Below are 27,793 nucleotides of genomic sequence, written 5' to 3'. Positions count from 1 at the left end.
GGGAGCAAGGCCGGAGAGGAGTCGGTAGAAGACGGAAAGACCACCAACCTGCCTCCGGTGATTAAGTGAAAGGCCCTCGGAGATAGCGTCATCGCGGGAGATTCCAATGATTCTGAACGCTTTGGTTTCAACAGCGTGAAGACGAGCTAGGTGTGAGGCAGGAGGTCTTCGGCAACATTTGGGTCTTCAGGGTCTTTTGGATCCTCTGGGCCTTTAAGGGTATTTTGGGTCTTTGGGGTGTTTTTGGCCTTTGGGTCTTTGGGGTGTTTTGGGTCTTTGGGGTGTTTTGGGTCTTCAGGGTGTTTTGGGACTTCGGGGTGTTTTGGGACTTCGGGGTGTTTTGGGTCTTTGGGGTGTTTTGGGTCTTCAGGGTGTTTTGGGACTTCGGGGTGTTTTGGGACTTCGGGGTGTTTTGGGTCTTCGGGGCGTTTTGGGTCTTCGGGGTGTTTTGGGTCTTCGGGGTGTTTTGGGTCTTCAGGTATTCGTGGTGTTTTGTGTCTTTGTGGTGTTTGGGGTCTTCGGGGCGTTTTGGGTCTTTGAGGTGTTTTGGGTCTTTGGGGTGTTTTGGGTCTTCGTGGTGTTTTGTGTCTTTGTGGTGCTTGGGGTCTTCAGGGTCTTTTGGATCCTCTGGGCTTTTAAAGGCATTTTGGGGCTTTGGGGTGTTTTGGGGTCTTTGGGATTTTTGGGGTCTTTGGGGGTGTTGGGGTCTTTGTTGCGTTTTGGATCTTTGGGGTGTTTTGTGTCTTTGGGGTGTTTTGGGACTTCTCGGTCTTCGGCGCCATTTGGGTATTCAGGGTCTTTTGGATCCCCTGGGCCCTTAAGGGTATTTTGGGTCTTCAGCATGTTTTGGGTTTTTGGGGTCTTTGGGGTCTTTGGGGTCTTTTGGGTATTCGGGGTGTTTTAGGTCTTCGGGGTGTTTTGGGTATTTGAGGTATTTTTGGTCTTCGGGGTGTTTTGGGTCTTTGGGGTGTTTTGGGTCTTTGGGGTGTTTTGGGTCTTCGGGGGGTTTTGGGTCGTTGGGGTGTTTTCGGTCTTTGGGGTGTTTTGGGTCTTTGGGGTGTTTTGGGTCTTCGGGGTATTTTGGGTCTTTGGGGGGTTTTGGGCCTTTGGGGTCTTCGGGGTCTTTTGGGTATTTTGGGTCTTCGGGGTGTTTTGGGACTTCTCGGTCATCGGCGCCATTTGGGTATTCAGGGTCCTTTGGATCCCCTGGGCCTTTAAGGGTATTTTGGGTCTTTGGGGTGTTTTGGGTCTTCGGGGTGTTTTGGGTCTTCGGGGTGTTTTGGGTCTTCGGGGTCTTCGGGGTCTTTTGGGTCTTCGGGGTGTTTTGGGTCTTCGGGGTGTTTTGGGTATTTGAGATGACCCAAAATCATGTCGAGTCTCCTCAGGCAATATTATTACGACAAACGACCATTGACCCAGAATTGATGGAAAAAGTCCAGCATACCTACTAACTCCCCTCCCTGCTAAGATCTCCTGGCGTTCAACCTCAACACGTGTATAACCAATGACGTTGAAGCGCGGTGCTACGCGCGCTTACTTGCTACCAAGGAGGAAGCGGACAACGCAGTTATAACAAAAGTGTCTTTATTGACAAGAGGTCACTGAAGCACTGGCGCGCTCCGGGCTGCGCGCCCGGTGTATATCCTGAGGCCACGCCTACCCCTCGGGCGTGGCCGCCGCCCACTTGGTGCGCGGAATGATGTCACCACGCCAGTGGGCTTTCGTGTCCGCCACACGCGCCCCCCTAGAATTCCCGCGCACCTGGAGGGCCAGTTTGCGGGGCAAACGGATGACCCGGCCGAAGCGCCCTCTGGCGACCGGCGGCATCCAGGGTGCAGGGATGCCAGCTGGGATGCCCCCCGCTGTACCCGGGATGGGTTGACCAGGGGGCGGCGTGCCGGTGGTGCTGGGCGGTGCCGGGGGTCCGCCCGCCGGGGGGCGTCCCCGACGCGGGGGCCGAGCCCCCGGCGGTGGGTGGTCCACGTCGAGGTGGGCCAGCTTGAGTCGATCCACCGAGACGCGGTCGGGAGTACCGCCGATGTCCAAGGTGAAGTATTTCACCCCGGTCTCCAGCACGCGGAAAGGCCCGTCGTACGGGTGCCGCAGTGGTGTCCGGTGGGCGTCGTGCCGGACGAAGACATACTCCGCGGTGCGAAGCTCCGGGGCGACGTGCGTGGGTGGGTGCCCGTCGTGCGCCGTCGGCACCGGGGCGAACCTCCGGGCGGTCTCCTGCAGCGCGGAGCGCTCCTGCGCCGCGGACCAAGGTGCCGTGGGGTCGGGGAGGAACTCGCCCGGCACCCGCAGCGGTTGTCCAAAGACCAACTCCGCCGCGGATGCGCGCAGGTCCTCCTTGGGCGCCGTCCGGAGGCCCAGCAGGACCCAGGGGAGCCTGTCGACCCAGCTCCGTCGCGGAGGGTGGGCCAGAGCACGGCCTTCAACGAGCGGTGGAACCGCTCGCACAGGCCGTTGGCCTGGGGGCGGTAGGCCGTGGTTCGGTGCAGCTGGACCCTGAGCCCCCGGGCGACCGCGGCCCAGAGCTCCGAGGTGAACTGGGGGCCGCGGTCGGACGAGATGTCCGAGGGGGCGCCGAACTGGGCAACCCAGGTGGCGATGAATGCCTGCGCGACGTCCGCCGCCCTCGTCGCCGCCAAAGGCACGGCCTCCGGCCACCGGGTGGTGCGGTCCACCATGGTAAGGACATGGGTGAAACCCCGCAAGGGGGGCAGAGGTCCCACCAGGTCCACGTGCACGTGGTCGAACCTACGTGCCGGCACCGTAAACGGGGCCAATGGGGCCTGGGTATGCCGGTGTACCTTTGCGCGCTGGCATGCGAGGCACGTCCTGGTCCAGCCGCGGACGGCCTTCCGGAGGCTTTGCCAGACAAACTTTTTGGCGACCAACCTCTGGGAGGCCTTCGTGCCCGGGTGGGACAGGCCGTGGATGGCGTCAAAAACCTGGCGCTGCCAGCCCACGGGCACGATGGGGCGAGGCCGCCCGAGGGAGAGGTCACACAAGAGGGCCGTGCCCGCGCCGTCGAACGGCACCCCGGTGACGCGGAGGCCCGTGACGGCGGTCCACAAGCCTGGACACCGGGGTCGGCGGCCTGGTCCGCCGCCATCCGGGCATCGTCGATGCCAAGGTGGACCGCGTGGGCAACGGACTGGGAAAGGCAATCCGCCACCGGGTTTTCCTTTCCTGCGACGTGCCGGATGTCCGTCGTGTATTCGGACACGGCCGAGAGGTGACGCTGCTGCCGGGCTGACCACAGCTCGGTGACCTTGCCCATCGCGAAGACCAGCGGCTTGTGGTCGACGAAGGCCGTGAACGCACGGCCCTCGAGCAGATGGCGGAAGTGCCTGACCGCCAGGTGAAGCTCGAGCAACTCGCGGTCGAAGGTACTGTAACGGCGTTCAGGCAGGCGAAGCTGCCGGCTGAAGAACGCCAGCGGTTGCCAAGCACCATGCACCCATTGCTCGTGCACCGCGCCCACCGCGTAGTCCGAGGCGTCAGTGGTGAGGGCGATCGGTGCATCGGCCGCCGGGTGCGCGAGCATGGTGGCGTTAGCCAAGGCGAGCTTCGCGCCTGCGAACGCCGCGTCCATCTGCTCGGTCCAGGTAACGTCACCTTTGCCCGGCTTCCCTCGGAGGGCCTCATGGAGGGGCCGCAGGAGCTGAGCAATGCGGGGCAGGAACCGATGGTAAAAGTTCACCATGCCCAGGAACTCCTGGAGCCCCTTAATCGTGCGGGGGCGCGGAAACCCCCTCACCGCCTCCACCTTGCCCGGTAGGGGGACGGCCCCGTGCCTCGTGACGCGGTGCCCCAAAAAGTCGATGTCGGCGACGCCGAACCAGCACTTAGCGGGGTTCACGATGAGTCCATGCTGGCCCAGACGTTCGAAAAGCGTGCGGAGATGGTGAAGGTGCTCTTCGCGGGACGCGCTGGCGACGAGGATGTCGTCCAGGTAGACGTACACAAAATCCAAGTCGCGCAAGACGCTGTCCATAAGTCGCTGGAACGCCTGAGCCGCATTTTTCAAACCGAAGGGCATCCGAAGAAATTCGAAAAGCCCGAACGGCGTGATGACCGCCGTCTTCGGGATGTCCTCCGGCCTGACGGGGACCTGATGGTAGCCGCGTATGAGGTCCACCTTCGAAAAGAAGGACATACCCACCAACCGGGCGGAGAAGTCCTGGATGTGGGGGACGGGGTAGCTGTCGGGGGTGGTGGCGTCGTTGAGGCGCCGGTAGTCCCCGCATGGTCGCCATCCCCCGCCAGGCTTTGGCACGATGTGAAGCGGCGACGCCCAAGCACTCTCGGAGCACCGCACGATGCCTAGCCGCTCCAGCGTAGCGAACTCCGCTTTAGCTATGGCGAGCATCGTCGGCTCGAGGCGGCGTGCCCGGGCGTAGACCGGTGGCCCGGCGGTGGTGATGTGGTGTTCCACCCCGTGCTTGACGGCCCCCGCCAAGAAGGTGGGCCGCGTGAGGGCCGGAAAACCCGCGAGGAGGCGGGTGAATTCGTTCGCTGCCGGAAGCGTACAGATGAACCTGGCCGGAACCGAACCGCTCAGCAAGCCGCACGCGAGCGAGCTGAACGTCTCAGCCTGGACAAGCCTTCTGTGCTTTACGTCGACCAACAGGCCATTGGCACAGAGGAAGTCCGTGCCGAGCAGTGCCATAGGCACGTCGGCAGTGACGAATGACCACCGGAAAACCTGCCCTCCGAACCGCAGAGAAAGGCAGCGTTTTCCGTACGTGCGAATGGACGTACCGTTGGCGGCAAGCAGCGCGGGGCCCCGGCCCGCGAACTGCTTGTCGGACGTACCGGCGGGAACGACACTCACCTGCGCTCCCATGTCGCACAGGTAACGGCGCCCGGATAGGGTGTCCGTGATTAACAGTAGGCTGTTTGCACAGCCGGCGCTCAGTGCCACTACCGAGGGCCGGCCCGGGCGTTTCCCGACCTGCCGAATGAGCACGGCGGGCGACATTGCTGAGCCTTGTGGCCGAACTGCACGTGGAAAAAACACCAGGTTTGCGGCGAAGGCGGCGGAGGCCACGGTTTTCTCCGCGGCGGTGGCGGTGGGCGGGGCGTGGCGGCGGACACGAAATGCGCATCAGCCTCGAGATCCACGTGGTGTGGTGCATCAGCATCAGCATCAGCATCAGCCCCGATAGCCGCGACGGCCGCGCCAAAACTCGCCTGGGTGTCCAAAGCCGCGAAGAACCTGTCGGCCTCTGCAGCGAGAGCCCGGGGTTCCATCGTCGCAGAACCGGCCAATGCGAGGCGGACTCATGCCGGCAGCTGGCGTCGAAACAACGCCCGGATTAGAGCGTCCGGGGTTTCGTCGCCCAACAACGACAGCATATGGTCCATGCGGACCGACGGTCGCGTGTCACCGAGCTCGGGGAGGTCCAGGAGGTGGTCGGCCCGAGCATCCACCGTGAGCCCGAACGTGGCGAGGAGGAGACGCTTGATCGCCTCGTACCTGCCGTCGGCCGGTGGGTTCCTCAGGACCGACACGACGCAGCCGGCCGTGCCGGGCCCGAGGGAAGCGACCACGTGGCAGTACCTGGTCTCGTCCACCGTGATGTCTCGATGTCGGAACTGGGCTTCCGCCTGCAGGAACCATACTTCAGCTTGCGGCTCCCAGAACTCGGGGAGTGTGATCGTAACCGCGTTGTTTGCCATTGCGATGGCGTATTCGGTCGGTCAGCGACGGCTGATCCAACGTCGGAGGGTCACCAAATGAAGCGCGGTGCTACGCACGCTTACTTGCTACCAAGGAGGAAGCGGACAACGCGGTTAAAACAAAAGTGTCTTTATTGACAAGAGGTCACTGTAGCACTGGCGCGCTCCGGGCTGCACGCCCGGTGTATATCCTGAGGCCACGCCTACCCCTCGGGCGTGGCCGCCGCCCACTTGGTGCGCGGAATGATGTCACCATGCCAGTGGGCTTTCGTGTCCGCCACAATGTAAACTTAAATGATAAAAGCAGGCATTTCTGGAGACTTGCCTGTGCGAGTGATTCGTCAATTTGCTTTTGAATTAATTTATCCCTTGACTGATGTTATAAATGCATCATTTGAACATGCGGAACTTCCGGATTGCTGGAAGTACGCCGAAATGACACCATTCCACAGCACAACCACCCACTTCGTGGGAATTGAAACAGATAGCACTGACAAGCTGTTTCACAAAAGTTGTCAATTTTCATGCGATGGACTTGAAATTTGAAGAGGCGTTGCATATCAGGTTACTGAATTCAATGACCATCTATTATTTGATGTCAACATCGGCAAAAGTTTCTAAAATTGTCAATTTTTCATCCAACTGACTTGAAATTTGAAGAGGATTTGATAATTTGGTTATTTAATTGAACTACGAACTCTACCTTTCTTTCTTCTTCTTTTTCTTTCTCTCTCTCTCTCTCCTCTCTCCTCTCTCCTCTCTCCTCCCTCTCTCCTCTTTCCTCTCTCTCTCTCTCTCTCCTCTCTCTCTCTCTCTCCTCTCTCTCTCCTCTCCTCTCTCTCTCCTCTCCTCTCTCCTCTCCTCTCTCTCTCCTCTCCTCTCTCTCTCTCTCTCTCTCTCTCTCTCTCTCTCTCTCTCTCTCTCTCTCTCCTCTCTCTCTCCTCTCTCTCTCCTTAAAATTAAATGCTTAAATTTGCTCTTGATGTATTCATAGCTCTTGCATGAGCATTTTCCTTTAAAATTGTTTGTGGTTTTGTTTGTGTCTTTACATTTGGTTTGTAAAATATTGTTTTATACTTTCTGGTTTATTTTAAATATCCTTTGCTCCCTTTTGGTGTATTCATGATCCTTATGCAATGTTTCTTTAAACTGGTTGCTTTGCTTACAACTGCTTTGTGGAATGGCTTTACACTTTTATAATAAAAGGACACAAAAGTCAAGTGTCTCTCTCTCTCTCTCTACTGTTCCTTTTTGCATCATGTTATGTTCTGATCTATTCAGAGTCTGGATGATGTATACAAAAAAACAAAAACACCAAAGGAGGTCAAATATTCTGAATAATGACAAATACTGTCCTCAACTAATCTGAGCATCCAATTAGAAAAGACAAGACATGCGAGCTTTTGCTATCAATATGGAATATTCCAAAAGTTAGCAAGAACTTTAACTTGTGGTGGGTAAAAGCAAGGATGCTTCCTACCTGGTCTCATCGATGTAGACAGATTCCAGCACAGAGGCTGCATATTCCATGTTTTTCTTGAGGTCCAACAAAGGTAGCTCTCCTCGCTCTAGTTGTTTTACAAGGCATCGTAATCTGCACCAAAAGTACGTCACAGCGTCTTGGTGTACAAATTTGTGCACACCTGAAATAAAAACCGTGCTCTGGAAAACGAGACTTTCATTAACTTTAAAAAACACACATTACAAATACACTTTTATTTTTCTATTTTTGCATTGAGACTGTTGAAGGCCTATAATCACGAAAATAGGAGGGAATCCATACTGCAAGGCAAAAGTATTTTTAAACCAATGTTAGTAGTCATACCATCTATCTATAATTCCATTAATCTCTGTGTGTATGTGTGTATGTGTGTTTGTATGTGTGTATGTGTGTATGTTTGTCTGTGACCGCTGTTTCTCGACAACTACCGGTCCGATATACTTGAAACTTGCCAGGTATATTGCTGGGGACCCGAGGATGTGCCTTTTCAAGGTTTGAAATTAATCGGACAAGTAGTTACCGAGCTATGGCGATTTCTTTACCAAACACCGCAAGCCGTTCGCTTTGGACCAAACCATTTCATGTAAATAGAGGGGGGGGGGTGGGGTTCTGTGGTCGTTGCGAATGGACCAAACCATTCATGTAAATAGAGGGGGGGGGTTCTGTGGTCGTTACTGCCACGTGGTTTCAAAGTTTTTTTTTGTTGTTGTTGTTTGCACGCATGTTTTTTTTGCACCCACGTACGGGCACGCCCCTAGGATGTTTACACACACACACCCCTACACAAATTTTTTTTTTTTTTTTTTTGGGCAAGGAACGGGCACCCACGTACGGGCACGTCCTAGCTTATATATAGTACGGGCATGCCCTAGTACATATAATGTGGACATGACAAGAAACAGCATTAATACTACAGCATAGAAATGGGTTTAATTCGGAAGCAAAGTCATATGCCAAATTTCCTACTTTTTCTGTTATTGATCAAATTATTGATTTCACAATTAAAGGTAGACACAATTTCAAACATTCTGAAAAACGCCTTCAAACAAAAACATTCTGAAAAAAAGCCTTCAAACAAAAACATTCTGAAAAAAATCTTTCAAACAAAAACATTCAAAAAAAGCCTTCAAATAAAAACATTCTAAAAAAAAAAAAGCCTTCAAATAAAAACATTCTGGAAAAAAAGTCTTCAAATAAAAACATTCTGGAAAAAGCCTTCAAATAAATTTGTGTGTGTAAAAATTAATAAATAAATTCTCCAGACCGAGTCCCTCCTATGGTGAAAATTTGCTCTCAATCGGTCCAATTATTGCAGAGAAAATGGTTTTTAATGGAAAACAGAAAAAAAAAATTCCAAAAATAATTCCCAAAGAAAACTCCTGGATCCGGAATATTATACTGAGCTTCACCAAAAACTAAACAATTCTTCCTTATCCCAAGGGCAATAATCCCACCAACTTTCATCCAAATCAGTTCAGAACTTTTCCAGATATCATGTTCACAAACACACGAACACACATACGCACACACACACACACACACACACACACACACACACACACACACACACACACGGACGGACACGATCGAATGCATTACTCCTGGTTTGCATTCGAAATCCATTCAACAATGGATGGAGGTCCTCAACGCCAAACAGGAAATTAGAGCTGTCTCCCTTGACATTTCACGTGCCTTCGATACGGTCTGGCACCCTGCTCTGCTCACCAAACTCTCCTCCTTTGGTATCCATGGAAATCTCCACGCATGGCTGGCGGACTTCCTCTCTGGTCGTAGTCAACGTGTGGCCCTGAATGTGTTTCTCTCATCTCCTCTTCCTGTTCAGGCTGGAGTTCCCCAAGGTAGTGTTCTGGGCCCTGTGCTTTTTCTGGTCTTCATCAATGATCTCTCTGACTCTCTTGAAAATCCTCTCTATCTCTTTGCTGATGACTCCACTCTTTGCCGCTCCATTCCTCTTCCCTCAGATCGGCAGTCTGCAGCCTCCTCACTCTCTGAAGACGTGGACAAAATCACAGACTGGTCAAACAAGTGGAACATGTCTTTCAATCCTGATAAATCTCACACTCTTACGATGTCTCTCCGAAAAGACCGACTGGACAACCCTCCCCATCCACTTTCTGAATAATCCTCTCCAAGAAGTTCTGTCACTCAAGCTTTTGGGTCTCACTATTCGCCATGATCTTTCCTGGGAAAACCACATTTCAAATCTGGCCTCCAAAGCCAGTCGCCGACTGGGCATCCTCCGTCGTGCGAAGTCCTTCCTTGGCACACCTGAGGTCCTCACCACATACAAGGCTTTCATCCGCAGCTCTATGGAATACTGCTCTCCCCTCTGGTCTGGTGCTCCTGCCTCACACCTAGCTCGTCTTCACGCTGTTGAAACCAAAGCGTTCAGCATCATTGGAATCTCCCGTGATGAAGCTAACTCCAAGGGCCTTTCACTCACTCACCGCAGGCAGGTTTGTGGTCTTTCCGTCTTCTACCGACTCCTCTCTGGCCTTGCCCCCCCAGCTCTCTCTGGGCTCTGTCCCCCAAATATTCCTACAGGTCGCACAAGATCTGCCTGCAACCCTCTTATGGTTAAACTGCCAAAATCAAGACTTTCTGCTCACCTTCACTCCTTCATTCCTCTTTTCTCCCACCTCTGGAACAAACTCCCTCACTCTCTTCAATCCCACTCCACCCTCCAGGTCTTTAAAACAGCTGTTCACCACCATCTCTTATCCTCCCCCATCCAAAACCTTGATCTTTTCTACCCCCGCTAATTTCGGTCCCCTTGTCTTTTATACCTCTCCCCCCCCCCCCCCCCCCTTCCCACACGTCCTCCCCCCAAGCCCTCTCCCTCCCACACTTCTCCCTGCTCTCAAATGTTGTGGTTGTGTGCTTCCCCTTCTCTCCCCATCTTGTCTTCCGCTCCCTCTTTTTGTATATTTTGTTTGTCTGGTTGATTTGTTTGTGAAATAAATGTTAGCTCTTTCACGAGCCTCGATTCAGTATACAAAAAAAAAAAAAAAAAAAAAAACTTTGGTGCTCCCTTCTTCACCAAATGCTCCCAGCTTCACCAAAAACTAATCAATTCTTCCTTATCCCAAGGGCAATCATCCCACCATCTTTCATCCAAATCCGTTCAGAACTTTTCCAGATATCTTGTTCACGAACACACATATGCACACACACACACGGACAGACACGATTGAATGCATTACTCCCTGGTGGGAGTAAAAAAAACCTTCATACAAAAACATTCTGAAAAAAGCCTTCAAATAAAAACATTCTGAAAAAAGCCTTCAAAAAAAAACATTCTGAAAAAAGCCTTCAAATAAAAACATTCTGAAAAAAGCCTTCAAATAAAAACATGCTGAAAAAAACCTTCAAATAAAAACATTCTGAAAAAAAACCTTCAAATAAAAACATTCTGATAAAAACCTTCAAATAAAAACATTCTGAAAAAAACCTTCAAATAAAAACATTCTGAAAAAAGCCTTCAAATAAAAACATGCTGAAAAAAACCTTCAAATAAAAACATTCTGAAAAAAAACCTTCAAATAAAAACATTCTGATAAAAACCTTCAAATAAAAACATTCTGAAAAAAACCTTCAAATAAAAACATTCTGAAAAAAACCTTCATACTAAAACATTCTGAAAAAAGCCTTCAAAGAAAAACCTTCTAAAAAAAAACCTTCAAATAAAAACATTCTGAAAAAAACCTTCATACTAAAACATTCTGAAGAAAGCCTTCAAAGAAAAACCTTCTGAAAAAAAACCTTCAAATAAAAACATTCTGAAAAAAACCTTCATACTAAAACATTCTGAAAAAAGCCTTCAAATAAAAACATTCTGAAAAAAGCCTTCAACTAAAAACATTCTGAAAAAAGCCTTCAAATAAAAACATTCTGAAAAAAAACCTTCAAATAAAAACATTCTGAAAAAAACCTTCATACTAAAACATTCTGAAAAAGCCTTCAAATAAAAACATTCTGAAAAAGCCTTCAAATAAAAACATTCTGAAAAAGCCTTCAAATAAAAACATTCTGAAAAAAACCTTCATACTAAAACATTCTGAAAAAAACCTTCAAATAAAAACATTCTGAAAAAAGCCTTCAAAGAAAAACCTTCTGAAAAAAAACCTTCAAATAAAAACATTCTGAAAAAAACCTTCAAACTAAAACATTCTGAAAAAAGCCTTCAAATAAAAACATTCTGAAAAAAGCCTTCAACTAAAAACATTCTGAAAAAAGCCTTCAAATAAAAACATTCTGAAAAAAAACCTTCAAATAAAAACATTCTGAAAAAAACCTTCATACTAAAACATTCTGAAAAAGCCTTCAAATAAAAACATTCTGAAAAAGCCTTCAAATAAAAACATTCTGAAAAAGCCTTCAAATAAAAACATTCTGAAAAAAACCTTCATACTAAAACATTCTGAAAAAAACCTTCATACTAAAACATTCTGAAAAAAACCTTCAAATAAAAACATTCTGAAAAAAGCCTTCAAAGAAAAACCTTCTGAAAAAAAACCTTCAAATAAAAACATTCTGAAAAAAACCTTCAAACTAAAACATTCTGAAAAAAGCCTTCAAATAAAAACATTCTGAAAAAAACCTTCATACTAAAACATTCTGAAAAAAACCTTCAAATAAAAACATTCTGAAAAAAGCCTTCAAAGAAAAACATTCTGAAAAAAGCCTTCAAATAAAAACATTCTGAAAAAAACCTTCATACTAAAACATTCTGAAAAAAGCCTTCAAATAAAAACATTCTGACAAAAAGCCTTCAAATAAAAACTTTCTGAAAAAAAACCTTCATACTAAAACATTCTGAAAAAAACCTTCAAATAAAAACATTCTGAAAAAAGCCTTCAAAGAAAAACCTTCTGAAAAAAAACCTTCAAATAAAAACATTCTGAAAAAAACCTTCAAACTAAAACATTCTGAAAAAAACCTTCAAACTAAAACATTCTGAAAAAGCCTTCAAATAAAAACATTCTGAAAAAGCCTTCAAATAAAAACATTCTGAAAAAAGCCTTCAAATAAAAACATTCTGACAAAAAGCCTTCAAATAAAAACATTCTGAAAAAGCCTTCAAATAAAAACATTCTGAAAAAAGCCTTCAAATAAAAACATTCTGACAAAAAGCCTTCATACTAAAACATTCTGAAAAAAGCCTTCAAATAAAAACATTCTGACAAAAAGCCTTCATACTAAAACATTCTGAAAAAAGCCTTCAAATAAAAACATTCTGAAAAAAACCTTCATACTAAAACATTCTGAAAAAAGCCTTCAAATAAAAACATTCTGAAAAAAACCTTCATACTAAAACATTCTGAAAAAAGCCTTCAAATAAAAACATTCTGACAAAAAGCCTTCAATTAAAAACATTATGAAAAAGCCTTCAAATAATTTGTGTGCACCTCAGGGCGAGGCATCAGTGTTGTGCCTTTCCTTGGATGGACGTTAAGCTGTAGGACGATAAAGATCCCACAATGCACTTCGCAAAGCGCAGGCACGTTAACGCTGGCATGCTGCCCTAATTCTAAATTCCTGCCCCAATTCTAAATTCCAGTCCAAATTCTAAATTCCTGCCCCAATTCTAAATTCCTGCCCCAATTCTAAATTCCTGCCCTAATTCTAAATTCCTGCCCCAATTCTAAATTCCAGCCCAAATTCTAAATTCCTGCCCCAATTCTAAATTCCTGCCCCAATTCTAAATTCCTGCCCCAATTCTAAATTCCAGCCCAAATTCTAAATTCCTGCCCCAATTCTAAATTCCAGCCCAAATTCTAAATTCCAGCCCCAATTCTAAATTCCAGTCCAAATTCTAAATTCCTGCCCCAATTCTAGATTCCTGCCCCAATTCTAAATTCCAGTCCAAATTCTAAATTCCTGCCCCAATTCTAAATTCCAGCCCAAATTCTAAATTCCAGCCCCAATTCTAAATTCCAGTCCAAATTCTAAATTCCTGCCCCAATTCTAGATTCCTGCCCCAATTCTAAATTCCAGTCCAAATTCTAAATTCCTGCCCCAATTCTAAATTCCAGCCCAAATTCTAAATTCCTGCCCCAATTCTAAATTCCAGCCCAAATTCTAAATTCCTGCCCCAATTCTAAATTCCAGCCCAAATTCTAAATTCCAGCCCCAATTCTAAATTCCAGTCCAAATTCTAAATTCCTGCCCCAATTCTAAATTCATGCCCAAATTCTAGATTCCTGCCCCAATTCTAAATTCCTGCCCCAATTCTAAATTCCTGCCCCAATTCTAAATTCATGCCCCAATTCTAAATTCCTGCCCCAATTCTAAATTCCAGCCCCAATTCTAAATTCCAGCCCAAATTCTAAATTCCAGCCCCAATTCTAAATTCCAGTCCAAATTCTAAATTCCTGCCCCAATTCTAGATTCCTGCCCCAATTCTAAATTCCAGTCCAAATTCTAAATTCCTGCCCCAATTCTAAATTCCAGCCCCAATTCTAAATTCCAGCCCAAATTCTAAATTCCAGCCCCAATTCTAAATTCCAGTCCAAATTCTAAATTCCTGCCCCAATTCTAAATTCCAGCCCCAATTCTAAATTCCAGCCCAAATTCTAAATTCCAGCCCCAATTCTAAATTCCAGTCCAAATTCTAAATTCATGCCCCAATTCTAGATTCCTGCCCCAATTCTAAATTCCAGTCCAAATTCTAAATTCCTGCCCCAATTCTAAATTCCTGCCCCAATTCTAAATTCCAGTCCAAATTCTAAATTCCTGCCCCAATTCTAGATTCCTGCCCCAATTCTAAATTCCAGTCCAAATTCTAAATTCCTGCCCCAATTCTAAATTCCAGCCCCAATTCTAAATTCCTGCCCCAATTCTAAATTCATGCCCAAATTCTAGATTCCTGCCCCAATTCTAAATTCCAGTCCAAATTCTAAATTCATGCCCCAATTCTAGATTCCTGCCCCAATTCTAAATTCCAGTCCAAATTCTAAATTCCTGCCCCAATTCTAAATTCCAGCCCAAATTCTAAATTCCAGCCCCAATTCTAAATTCCTGCCCCAATTCTAAATTCATGCCCAAATTCTAGATTCCTGCCCCAATTCTAAATTCCTGCCCCAATTCTAAATTCCAGCCCAAATTCTAGATTCCTGCCCCAATTCTAAATTCCTGCCCCAATTCTAAATTCCTGCCCCAATTCTAAATTCCTGCCCCAATTCTAAATTCATGCCCCAATTCTAAATTCATGCCCCAATTCTAGATTCCTGCCCCAATTCTAAATTCCTGCCCCAATTCTAAATTCCTGCCCCAATTCTAAATTCCTGCCCCAATTCTAAATTCATGCCCCAATTCTAAATTCCAGCCCAAATTCTAAATTCCAGCCCCAATTCTAAATTCCAGCCCCAATTCTAGATTCCTGCCCAAATTCTAAATTCCAGCCCCAATTCTAAATTCATGCCCAAATTCTAGATTCCTGCCCCAATTCTAAATTCCTGCCCCAATTCTAAATTCCTGCCCCAATTCTAAATTCCTGCCCTAATTCTAAATTCCTGCCCTAATTCTAAATTCCTGCCCCAATTCTAAATTCCTGCCCAAATTCTAAATTCCTGCCCCAATTCTAAATTCCTGCCCCAATTCTAAATTCCAGCCCCAATTCTAAATTCCTGCCCAAATTCTAAATTCCTGCCCCAATTCTAAATTCCTGCCCCAATTCTAAATTCCAGCCCCAATTCTAAATTCCTGCCCCAATTCTAAATTCATGCCCCAATTCTAAATTCCAGCCCAAATTCTAAATTCCAGCCCCAATTCTAAATTCCAGCCCCAATTCTAGATTCCTGCCCAAATTCTAAATTCCAGCCCCAATTCTAAATTCCTGCCCCAATTCTAAATTCCTGCCCCAATTCTAAATTCCTGCCCTAATTCTAAATTCCTGCCCTAATTCTAAATTCCTGCCCCAATTCTAAATTCCTGCCCCAATTCTAAATTCCTGCCCCAATTCTAAATTCCTGCCCTAATTCTAAATTCCTGCCCTAATTCTAAATTCCTGCCCCAATTCTAAATTCCTGCCCCAATTCTAAGTTCATGCCCAAATTCTAAATTCCTGCCCCAATTCTAAGTTCATGCCCAAATTCTAGATTCCTGCCCCAATTCTAAATTCCTGCCCCAATTCTAAATTCCTGCCCAAATTCTAAATTCCTGCCCCAATTCTAAGTTCATGCCCAAATTCTAGATTCCTGCCCTAATTCTAAATTCCTGCCCCAATTCTAAATTCCTGCCCTAATTCTAAATTCCTGCCCCAATTCTAAATTCCTGCCCCAATTCTAAATTCCAGCCCAAATTCTAAATTCCAGCCCCAATTCTAAATTCCAGCCCCAATTCTAGATTCCTGCCCCAATTCTAAATTCCTGCCCCAATTCTAAATTCCTGCCCCAATTCTAAATTCCTGCCCCAATTCTAAATTCCAGCCCAAATTCTAAATTCCTGCCCCAATTCTAAATTCCTGCCCCAATTCTAAATTCCAGCCCAAATTCTAAATTCCAGCCCAAATTCTAAATTCCTGCCCCAATTCTAAATTCCTGCCCCAATTCTAAATTCCTGCCCCAATTCTAAATTCCTGCCCCAATTCTAAATTCCAGCCCAAATTCTAAATTCCTGCCCCAATTCTAAATTCCTGCCCCAATTCTAAATTCCTGCCCCAATTCTAGATTCCTGCCCCAATTCTAAATTCCAGTCCAAATTCTAAATTCCTGCCCCAATTCTAGATTCCTGCCCCAATTCTAAATTCCTGCCCCAATTCTAGATTCCTGCCCCAATTCTAGATTCCTGCCCTAATTCTAAATTCCAGCCCTAATTCTAGATTCCTGCCCCAATTCTAAATTCCTGCCCTAATTCTAAATTCCTGCCCCAATTCTAAATTCCAGTCCCAATTCTAAATTCCAGCCCTAATTCTAAATTCCTGCCCCAATTCTAAATTCCAGTCCCAATTCTAAATTCCAGCCCCAATTCTAAATTCCTGCCCTAATTCTAGATTCCTGCCCCAATTCTAAATTCCTGCCCTAATTCTAAATTCCTGCCCCAATTCTAGATTCCTGCCCCAATTCTAAATTCCTGCCCTAATTCTAAATTCCAGCGCAAATTCTAAATTCCTGCCCTAATTCTAAATTCCTGCCCCAATTCTAAATTCCTGCCCCAATTCTAAATTCCAGCCCTAATTCTAAATTCCAGCCCTAATTCTAAATTCCTGCCCCAATTCTAGATTCCTGCCCCAATTCTAAATTCCTGCCCCAATTCTAAATTCCTGCCCCAATTCTAAATTCCTGCCCCAATTCTAAATTCCAGCCCTAATTCTAAATTCCAGCCCTAATTCTAAATTCCTGCCCTAATTCTAAATTCCTGCCCTAATTCTAAATTCCTGCCCTAATTCTAAATTCCAGCCCTAATTCTAAATTCCTGCCCCAATTCTAAATTCCTGCCCCAATTCTAAATTCCAGCCCCAATTCTAAATTCCTGCCCCAATTCTAAATTCCTGCCCCAATTCTAGATTCCTGCCCCAATTCTAAATTCCTTCCCCAATTCTAGATTCCTGCCCCAATTCTAAAGTCCTGCCCCAATTCTAAATTCATGCCCCAATTCTAGATTCCTGCCCCAATTCTAAATTCCTGCCCCAATTCTAAATTCATGCCCCAATTCTAGATTCCTGCCCCAATTCTAAATTCCTGCCCCAATTCTAAATTCCTGCCCCAATTCTAGATTCCTGCCCCAATTCTAAATTCCTGCCCCAATTCTAGATTCCTGCCCCAATTCTAAATTCCTGCCCCAATTCTAAATTCCTGCCCCAATTCTAGATTCCTGCCCCAATTCTAAATTCCTGCCCCAATTCTAGATTCCTGCCCCAATTCTAAATTCCTGCCCCAATTCTAAATTCCTGCCCCAATTCTAAATTCCTGCCCCAATTCTAAATTCCTGCCCCAATTCTAAATTCCAGCCCTAATTCTAAATTCCAGCCCTAATTCTAAATTCCTGCCCAAATTCTAAATTCCAGCCCAAATTCTAAATTCCAGCCCCAATTCTAAATTCCTGCCCCAATTCTAAATTCCTGCCCCAATTCTAAATTCCAGCCCCAATTCTAAATTCCTGCCCCAATTCTAAATTCCTGCCCCAATTCTAAATTCCAGCCCCAATTCTAAATTCCAGCCCTAATTCTAGATTCCTGCCCCAATTCTAGATTCCTGCCCCAATTCTAGATTCCTGCCCCAATTCTAAATTCCTTCCCCAATTCTAGATTCCTGCCCCAATTCTAAATTCCTGCCCCAATTCTAAATTCCTGCCCCAATTCTAGATTCCTGCCCCAATTCTAAATTCCTGCCCTAATTCTAAATTCCAGCCCCAATTCTAGATTCCTGCCCCAATTCTAAATTCCAGCCCCAATTCTAAATTCCTGCCCCAATTCTAAATTCATGCCCCAATTCTAAATTCCAGCCCCAATTCTAAATTCCAGCCCTAATTCTAGATTCCTGCCCCAATTCTAGATTCCTGCCCCAATTCTAGATTCCTGCCCCAATTCTAAATTCCTTCCCCAATTCTAGATTCCTGCCCCAATTCTAAATTCCTGCCCCAATTCTAAATTCCTGCCCCAATTCTAGATTCCTGCCCCAATTCTAAATTCCTGCCCTAATTCTAAATTCCAGCCCCAATTCTAGATTCCTGCCCCAATTCTAGATTCCTGCCCCAATTCTAAATTCCTGCCCCAATTCTAAATTCCTGCCCCAATTCTAGATTCCTGCCCCAATTCTAAATTCCTGCCCCAATTCTAAATTCCTGCCCCAATTCTAAATTCATGCCCCAATTCTAAATTCCTGCCCCAATTCGAAATTCCTGCCCCAATTCTAAATTCCTGCCCCAATTCTAAATTCCTGCCCCAATTCTAAATTCCTGCCCCAATTCTAAATTCCAGCCCCAATTCTAAATTCCTGCCCCAATTCTAAATTCCTGCCCCAATTCTAGATTCCTGCCCCAATTCTAAATTCCTTCCCCAATTCTAGATTCCTGCCCCAATTCTAAATTCCTGCCCCAATTCTAAATTCCTGCCCCAATTCTAGATTCCTGCCCCAATTCTAAATTCCTGCCCCAATTCTAAATTCCAGCCCCAATTCTAAATTCCTGCCCCAATTCGAAATTCATGCCCCAATTCTAAATTCCAGCCCCAATTCTAGATTCCTGCCCCAATTCTAAATTCCAGCCCCAATTCTAAATTCCAGCCCCAATTCTAAATTCCTGCCCCAATTCTAAATTCCTGCCCCAATTCTAGGTTCCTGCCCCAATTCTAAATTCCTGCCCCAATTCTAGATTCCTGCCCCAATTCTAAATTCCTGCCCCAATTCTAGATTCCTGCCCCAATTCTAAATTCCTGCCCCAATTCTAGATTCCTGCCCCAATTCTAAATTCCTGCCCCAATTCTAAATTCCTGCCCCAATTCTAGATTCCTGCCCCAATTCTAAATTCCTGCCCTAATTCTAAATTCCTGCCCCAATTCTAGATTCCTGCCCCAATTCTAAATTCCTGCCCTAATTCTAAATTCCTGCCCCAATTCTAGATTCCTGCCCCAATTCTAAATTCCTGCCCCAATTCTAGATTCCTGCCCCAATTCTAAATTCCTGCCCCAATTCTAAATTCCTGCCCCAATTCTAGATTCCTGCCCCAATTCTAAATTCATGCCCCAATTCTAGATTCCTGCCCCAATTCTAAATTCCAGCCCCAATTCTAAATTCCTGCCCCAATTCTAAATTCCTGCCCCAATTCTAGATTCCTGCCCCAATTCTAAATTCCTGCCCTAATTCTAAATTCCAGCCCCAATTCTAGATTCCTGCCCCAATTCTAGATTCCTGCCCCAATTCTAAATTCCTGCCCCAATTCTAAATTCCTGCCCCAATTCTAGATTCCTGCCCCAATTCTAAATTCCTGCCCCAATTCTAAATTCCTGCCCTAATTCTAAATTCCTGCCCCAATTCGAAATTCCTGCCCCAATTCTAAATTCCTGCCCCAATTCTAAATTCCTGCCCCAATTCTAAATTCCTGCCCTAATTCTAAATTCCAGCCCCAATTCTAAATTCCTGCCCCAATTCTAAATTCCTGCCCTAATTCTAGATTCCTGCCCCAATTCTAGATTCCTGCCCCAATTCTAAATTCCTGCCCTAATTCTAAATTCCTGCCCCAATTCGAAATTCCTGCCCCAATTCTAAATTCCTGCCCCAATTCTAAATTCCTGCCCCAATTCTAAATTCCTGCCCTAATTCTAAATTCCAGCCCCAATTCTAGATTCCTGCCCCAATTCTAAATTCCTGCCCCAATTCTAGATTCCTGCCCCAATTCTAAATTCCTGCCCCAATTCTAGATTCCTGCCCCAATTCTAAATTCATGCCCCAATTCTAGATTCCTGCCCCAATTCTAAATTCCAGCCCCAATTCTAAATTCCTGCCCCAATTCTAAATTCCTGCCCCAATTCTAGATTCCTGCCCCAATTCTAAATTCCTGCCCTAATTCTAAATTCCAGCCCCAATTCTAGATTCCTGCCCCAATTCTAGATTCCTGCCCCAATTCTAGATTCCTGCCCCAATTCTAAATTCCTGCCCTAATTCTAAATTCCAGCCCCAATTCTAGATTCCTGCCCCAATTCTAGATTCCTGCCCCAATTCTAAATTCCTGCCCCAATTCTAAATTCCTGCCCCAATTCTAGATTCCTGCCCCAATTCTAAATTCCTGCCCTAATTCTAAATTCCTGCCCCAATTCTAGATTCCAGTCCCAATTCTAAATTCCTGCCCCAATTCTAAATTCCTGCCCCAATTCTAGATTCCTGCCCCAATTCTAAATTCCTGCCCTAATTCTAAATTCCAGCCCCAATTCTAGATTCCTGCCCCAATTCTAGATTCCTGCCCCAATTCTAAATTCCTGCCCCAATTCTAAATTCCTGCCCCAATTCTAGATTCCTGCCCCAATTCTAAATTCCTGCCCCAATTCTAAATTCCTGCCCCAATTCTAGATTCCTGCCCCAATTCTAAATTCCTGCCCCAATTCTAAATTCCTGCCCCAATTCTAGATTCCTGCCCCAATTCTAAATTCCTGCCCCAATTCTAGATTCCTGCCCCAATTCTAAATTCCTGCCCCAATTCTAAATTCCTGCCCCAATTCTAGATTCCTGCCCCAATTCTAAATTCATGCCCCAATTCTAGATTCCTGCCCCAATTCTAAATTCCAGCCCCAATTCTAAATTCCTGCCCCAATTCTAAATTCCTGCCCCAATTCTAGATTCCTGCCCCAATTCTAAATTCCTGCCCCAATTCTAAATTCCAGCCCCAATTCTAAATTCCTGCCCCAATTCTAGATTCCTGCCCCAATTCTAAATTCCTGCCCCAATTCTAGATTCCTGCCCCAATTCTAAATTCCTTCCCCAATTCTAAATTCCTGCCCTAATTCTAAATTCCTGCCCCAATTCTAAATTCATGCCCCAATTCTAGATTCCTGCCCCAATTCTAAATTCCTGCCCCAATTCTAAATTCATGCCCCAATTCTAGATTCCTGCCCCAATTCTAAATTCCTGCCCCAATTCTAAATTCCTGCCCCAATTCTAGATTCCTGCCCCAATTCTAAATTCCTGCCCCAATTCTAGATTCCTGCCCCAATTCTAAATTCCTGCCCCAATTCTAAATTCCTGCCCCAATTCTAGATTCCTGCCCCAATTCTAAATTCCTGCCCCAATTCTAGATTCCTGCCCCAATTCTAAATTCCTGCCCCAATTCTAAATTCCTGCCCCAATTCTAAATTCCAGCCCAAATTCTAAATTCCAGCCCAAATTCTAAATTCCAGCCCCAATTCTAAATTCCTGCCCCAATTCTAAATTCCTGCCCCAATTCTAAATTCCAGCCCCAATTCTAAATTCCTGCCCCAATTCTAAATTCCTGCCCCAATTCTAAATTCCAGCCCCAATTCTAAATTCCAGCCCTAATTCTAGATTCCTGCCCCAATTCTAGATTCCTGCCCCAATTCTAGATTCCTGCCCCAATTCTAAATTCCTTCCCCAATTCTAGATTCCTGCCCCAATTCTAAATTCCTGCCCCAATTCTAAATTCCTGCCCCAATTCTAGATTCCTGCCCCAATTCTAAATTCCTGCCCTAATTCTAAATTCCAGCCCCAATTCTAGATTCCTGCCCCAATTCTAAATTCCAGCCCCAATTCTAAATTCCTGCCCCAATTCTAAATTCATGCCCCAATTCTAAATTCCAGCCCCAATTCTAAATTCCAGCCCTAATTCTAGATTCCTGCCCCAATTCTAGATTCCTGCCCCAATTCTAGATTCCTGCCCCAATTCTAAATTCCTTCCCCAATTCTAGATTCCTGCCCCAATTCTAAATTCCTGCCCCAATTCTAAATTCCTGCCCCAATTCTAGATTCCTGCCCCAATTCTAAATTCCTGCCCTAATTCTAAATTCCAGCCCCAATTCTAGATTCCTGCCCCAATTCTAGATTCCTGCCCCAATTCTAAATTCCTGCCCCAATTCTAAATTCCTGCCCCAATTCTAGATTCCTGCCCCAATTCTAAATTCCTGCCCCAATTCTAAATTCCTGCCCCAATTCTAAATTCATGCCCCAATTCTAAATTCCTGCCCCAATTCGAAATTCCTGCCCCAATTCTAAATTCCTGCCCCAATTCTAAATTCCTGCCCCAATTCTAAATTCCTGCCCCAATTCTAAATTCCAGCCCCAATTCTAAATTCCTGCCCCAATTCTAAATTCCTGCCCCAATTCTAGATTCCTGCCCCAATTCTAAATTCCTTCCCCAATTCTAGATTCCTGCCCCAATTCTAAATTCCTGCCCCAATTCTAAATTCCTGCCCCAATTCTAGATTCCTGCCCCAATTCTAAATTCCTGCCCCAATTCTAAATTCCAGCCCCAATTCTAAATTCCTGCCCCAATTCGAAATTCATGCCCCAATTCTAAATTCCAGCCCCAATTCTAGATTCCTGCCCCAATTCTAAATTCCAGCCCCAATTCTAAATTCCAGCCCCAATTCTAAATTCCTGCCCCAATTCTAAATTCCTGCCCCAATTCTAGGTTCCTGCCCCAATTCTAAATTCCTGCCCCAATTCTAGATTCCTGCCCCAATTCTAAATTCCTGCCCCAATTCTAGATTCCTGCCCCAATTCTAAATTCCTGCCCCAATTCTAGATTCCTGCCCCAATTCTAAATTCCTGCCCCAATTCTAAATTCCTGCCCCAATTCTAGATTCCTGCCCCAATTCTAAATTCCTGCCCTAATTCTAAATTCCTGCCCCAATTCTAGATTCCTGCCCCAATTCTAAATTCCTGCCCTAATTCTAAATTCCTGCCCCAATTCTAGATTCCTGCCCCAATTCTAAATTCCTGCCCCAATTCTAGATTCCTGCCCCAATTCTAAATTCCTGCCCCAATTCTAAATTCCTGCCCCAATTCTAGATTCCTGCCCCAATTCTAAATTCATGCCCCAATTCTAGATTCCTGCCCCAATTCTAAATTCCAGCCCCAATTCTAAATTCCTGCCCCAATTCTAAATTCCTGCCCCAATTCTAGATTCCTGCCCCAATTCTAAATTCCTGCCCTAATTCTAAATTCCAGCCCCAATTCTAGATTCCTGCCCCAATTCTAGATTCCTGCCCCAATTCTAAATTCCTGCCCCAATTCTAAATTCCTGCCCCAATTCTAGATTCCTGCCCCAATTCTAAATTCCTGCCCCAATTCTAAATTCCTGCCCTAATTCTAAATTCCTGCCCCAATTCGAAATTCCTGCCCCAATTCTAAATTCCTGCCCCAATTCTAAATTCCTGCCCTAATTCTAAATTCCAGCCCCAATTCTAAATTCCTGCCCCAATTCTAAATTCCTGCCCTAATTCTAAATTCCTGCCCCAATTCGAAATTCCTGCCCCAATTCTAAATTCCTGCCCCAATTCTAAATTCCTGCCCCAATTCTAAATTCCTGCCCTAATTCTAAATTCCAGCCCCAATTCTAGATTCCTGCCCCAATTCTAAATTCCTGCCCCAATTCTAGATTCCTGCCCCAATTCTAAATTCCTGCCCCAATTCTAGATTCCTGCCCCAATTCTAAATTCATGCCCCAATTCTAGATTCCTGCCCCAATTCTAAATTCCAGCCCCAATTCTAAATTCCTGCCCCAATTCTAAATTCCTGCCCCAATTCTAGATTCCTGCCCCAATTCTAAATTCCTGCCCTAATTCTAAATTCCAGCCCCAATTCTAGATTCCTGCCCCAATTCTAGATTCCTGCCCCAATTCTAGATTCCTGCCCCAATTCTAAATTCCTGCCCTAATTCTAAATTCCAGCCCCAATTCTAGATTCCTGCCCCAATTCTAGATTCCTGCCCCAATTCTAAATTCCTGCCCCAATTCTAAATTCCTGCCCCAATTCTAGATTCCTGCCCCAATTCTAAATTCCTGCCCTAATTCTAAATTCCTGCCCCAATTCTAGATTCCTGCCCCAATTCTAAATTCCTGCCCCAATTCTAAATTCCTGCCCCAATTCTAGATTCCTGCCCCAATTCTAAATTCCTGCCCTAATTCTAAATTCCAGCCCCAATTCTAGATTCCTGCCCCAATTCTAGATTCCTGCCCCAATTCTAAATTCCTGCCCCAATTCTAAATTCCTGCCCCAATTCTAGATTCCTGCCCCAATTCTAAATTCCTGCCCCAATTCTAAATTCCTGCCCCAATTCTAGATTCCTGCCCCAATTCTAAATTCCTGCCCTAATTCTAAATTCCTGCCCCAATTCTAGATTCCTGCCCCAATTCTAAATTCCTGCCCCAATTCTAGATTCCTGCCCCAATTCTAAATTCCTGCCCCAATTCTAAATTCCTGCCCCAATTCTAGATTCCTGCCCCAATTCTAAATTCATGCCCCAATTCTAGATTCCTGCCCCAATTCTAAATTCCAGCCCCAATTCTAAATTCCTGCCCCAATTCTAAATTCCTGCCCCAATTCTAGATTCCTGCCCCAATTCTAAATTCCTGCCCTAATTCTAAATTCCAGCCCCAATTCTAAATTCCTGCCCCAATTCTAGATTCCTGCCCCAATTCTAAATTCCTGCCCCAATTCTAGATTCCTGCCCCAATTCTAAATTCCTGCCCCAATTCTAAATTCCTGCCCTAATTCTAAATTCCTGCCCCAATTCTAGATTCCTGCCCCAATTCTAGATTCCTGCCCCAATTCTAAATTCCTGCCCCAATTCTAAATTCCTGCCCCAATTCTAGATTCCTGCCCCAATTCTAAATTCCTGCCCCAATTCTAAATTCCTGCCCCAATTCTAAATTCATGCCCCAATTCTAAATTCCTGCCCCAATTCGAAATTCCTGCCCCAATTCTAAATTCCTGCCCCAATTCTAAATTCCTGCCCCAATTCTAAATTCCTGCCCTAATTCTAAATTCCAGCCCCAATTCTAAATTCCTGCCCCAATTCTAGATTCCTGCCCCAATTCTAAATTCCTGCCCCAATTCTAGATTCCTGCCCCAATTCTAAATTCCTGCCCCAATTCTAAATTCCAGCCCCAATTCTAAATTCCTGCCCCAATTCTAGATTCCTGCCCCAATTCTAAATTCATGCCCCAATTCTAGATTCCTGCCCCAATTCTAAATTCCAGCCCCAATTCTAAATTCCTGCCCCAATTCTAAATTCCTGCCCCAATTCTAGATTCCTGCCCCAATTCTAAATTCCTGCCCTAATTCTAAATTCCAGCCCCAATTCTAGATTCCTGCCCCAATTCTAGATTCCTGCCCCAATTCTAAATTCCTGCCCCAATTCTAAATTCCTGCCCCAATTCTAGATTCCTGCCCCAATTCTAAATTCCTGCCCCAATTCTAAATTCCTGCCCCAATTCTAAATTCCTGCCCCAATTCTAAATTCCTGCCCTAATTCTAAATTCCTGCCCCAATTCTAAATTCCTGCCCCAATTCTAAATTCCAGCCCTAATTCTAAATTCCTGCCCCAATTCTAAATTCCTGCCCCAATTCTAGATTCCTGCCCCAATTCTAAATTCCTGCCCCAATTCTAGATTCCTGCCCCAATTCTAAATTCCTGCCCCAATTCTAAATTCCTGCCCCAATTCTAAATTCCTGCCCCAATTCTAAATTCATGCCCCAATTCTAAATTCCTGCCCCAATTCTAAATTCCTGCCCCAATTCTAGATTCCTGCCCCAATTCTAAATTCCAGCCCCAATTCTAAATTCCTGCCCCATTTCTAAATTCCTGCCCCAATTCTAAATTCCTGCCCTAATTCTAAATTCCTGCCCCAATTCTAAATTCCTGCCCCAATTCTAAATTCCTGCCCTAATTCTAAATTCCTGCCCTAATTCTAAATTCCTGCCCCAATTCTAAATTCCTGCCCCAATTCTAAATTCCTGCCCCAATTCTAAATTCCTGCCCTAATTCTAAATTCCTGCCCCAATTCTAAATTCCTGCCCCAATTCTAAATTCATGCCCCAATTCTAGATTCCTGCCCCAATTCTAAATTCCTGCCCCAATTCTAAATTCCTGCCCCAATTCTAAATTCCTGCCCCAATTCTAAATTCCTGCCCCAATTCTAAATTCCTGCCCCAATTCTAAATTCCTGCCCCAATTCTAAATTCCAGCCCTAATTCTAAATTCCTGCCCCAATTCTAAATTCCTGCCCCAATTCTAGATTCCTGCCCCAATTCTAAATTCCTGCCCCAATTCTAGATTCCTGCCCCAATTCTAAATTCCTGCCCCAATTCTAAATTCCTGCCCCAATTCTAAATTCCTGCCCCAATTCTAAATTCATGCCCCAATTCTAAATTCCTGCCCCAATTCTAAATTCCTGCCCCAATTCTAGATTCCTGCCCCAATTCTAAATTCCAGCCCCAATTCTAAATTCCTGCCCCATTTCTAAATTCCTGCCCCAATTCTAAATTCCTGCCCTAATTCTAAATTCCTGCCCCAATTCTAAATTCCTGCCCCAATTCTAAATTCCTGCCCTAATTCTAAATTCCTGCCCTAATTCTAAATTCCTGCCCCAATTCTAAATTCCTGCCCCAATTCTAAATTCCTGCCCCAATTCTAAATTCCTGCCCTAATTCTAAATTCCTGCCCCAATTCTAAATTCCTGCCCCAATTCTAAATTCATGCCCCAATTCTAAATTCCTGCCCCAATTCTAAATTCCTGCCCCAATTCTAAATTCCTGCCCCAATTCTAAATTCCTGCCCCAATTCTAGATTCCTGCCCCAATTCTAAATTCATGCCCCAATTCTAGATTCCTGCCCCAATTCTAAATTCCAGCCCCAATTCTAAATTCCTGCCCCAATTCTAAATTCCTGCCCCAATTCTAGATTCCTGCCCCAATTCTAAATTCCTGCCCTAATTCTAAATTCCAGCCCCAATTCTAAATTCCTGCCCCAATTCTAGATTCCTGCCCCAATTCTAAATTCCTGCCCCAATTCTAGATTCCTGCCCCAATTCTAAATTCCTGCCCCAATTCTAAATTCCTGCCCTAATTCTAAATTCCTGCCCCAATTCTAGATTCCTGCCCCAATTCTAGATTCCTGCCCCAATTCTAAATTCCTGCCCCAATTCTAAATTCCTGCCCCAATTCTAGATTCCTGCCCCAATTCTAAATTCCTGCCCCAATTCTAAATTCCTGCCCCAATTCTAAATTCATGCCCCAATTCTAAATTCCTGCCCCAATTCGAAATTCCTGCCCCAATTCTAAATTCCTGCCCCAATTCTAAATTCCTGCCCCAATTCTAAATTCCTGCCCTAATTCTAAATTCCAGCCCCAATTCTAAATTCCTGCCCCAATTCTAGATTCCTGCCCCAATTCTAAATTCCTGCCCCAATTCTAGATTCCTGCCCCAATTCTAAATTCCTGCCCCAATTCTAAATTCCAGCCCCAATTCTAAATTCCTGCCCCAATTCTAGATTCCTGCCCCAATTCTAAATTCATGCCCCAATTCTAGATTCCTGCCCCAATTCTAAATTCCTGCCCCAATTCTAAATTCCTGCCCCAATTCTAAATTCCTGCCCTAATTCTAAATTCCTGCCCCAATTCTAAATTCCTGCCCCAATTCTAAATTCATGCCCCAATTCTAAATTCCTGCCCCAATTCTAAATTCCTGCCCCAATTCTAGATTCCTGCCCCAATTCTAAATTCCAGCCCCAATTCTAAATTCCTGCCCCATTTCTAAATTCCTGCCCCAATTCTAAATTCCTGCCCTAATTCTAAATTCCTGCCCCAATTCTAAATTCCTGCCCCAATTCTAAATTCCTGCCCTAATTCTAAATTCCTGCCCTAATTCTAAATTCCTGCCCCAATTCTAAATTCCTGCCCCAATTCTAAATTCCTGCCCCAATTCTAGATTCCTGCCCCAATTCTAAATTCCTGCCCCAATTCTAAATTCCTGCCCCAATTCTAAATTCCTGCCCCAATTCTAAATTCCTGCCCCAATTCTAAATTCCTGCCCCAATTCTAAATTCCTGCCCCAATTCTAAATTCCTGCCCTAATTCTAAATTCCTGCCCCAATTCTAAATTCCTGCCCCAATTCTAAATTCCTGCCCTAATTCT

General features: G+C 45.2%; 1 protein-coding gene across 1 annotated transcript in view; it reads right to left on the bottom strand.

The window, feature by feature from the left end:
* The window catches only part of LOC137430930 (dual specificity calcium/calmodulin-dependent 3',5'-cyclic nucleotide phosphodiesterase 1A-like), a 400,001-nt gene that overhangs the window by 306,837 nt on the left and 65,371 nt on the right, over positions 1 to 27,793 (bottom strand). Inside the window, exon 3 of the mRNA XM_078782637.1 lies at positions 7,172 to 7,285. Within this exon, the coding sequence (XP_078638763.1) occupies positions 7,172 to 7,285 (114 nt within the window). The remainder of the gene's footprint in view (positions 1 to 7,171; positions 7,286 to 27,793) is intronic.

This window comes from Myxine glutinosa, chromosome 7, assembly GCF_964187855.1.
Source record: "Myxine glutinosa chromosome 7, kmMyxGlut1.1, whole genome shotgun sequence".
Lineage (NCBI taxonomy): Eukaryota > Metazoa > Chordata > Myxini > Myxiniformes > Myxinidae > Myxine > Myxine glutinosa.
This window is presented reverse-complemented; position numbering and strand designations above follow the sequence as displayed.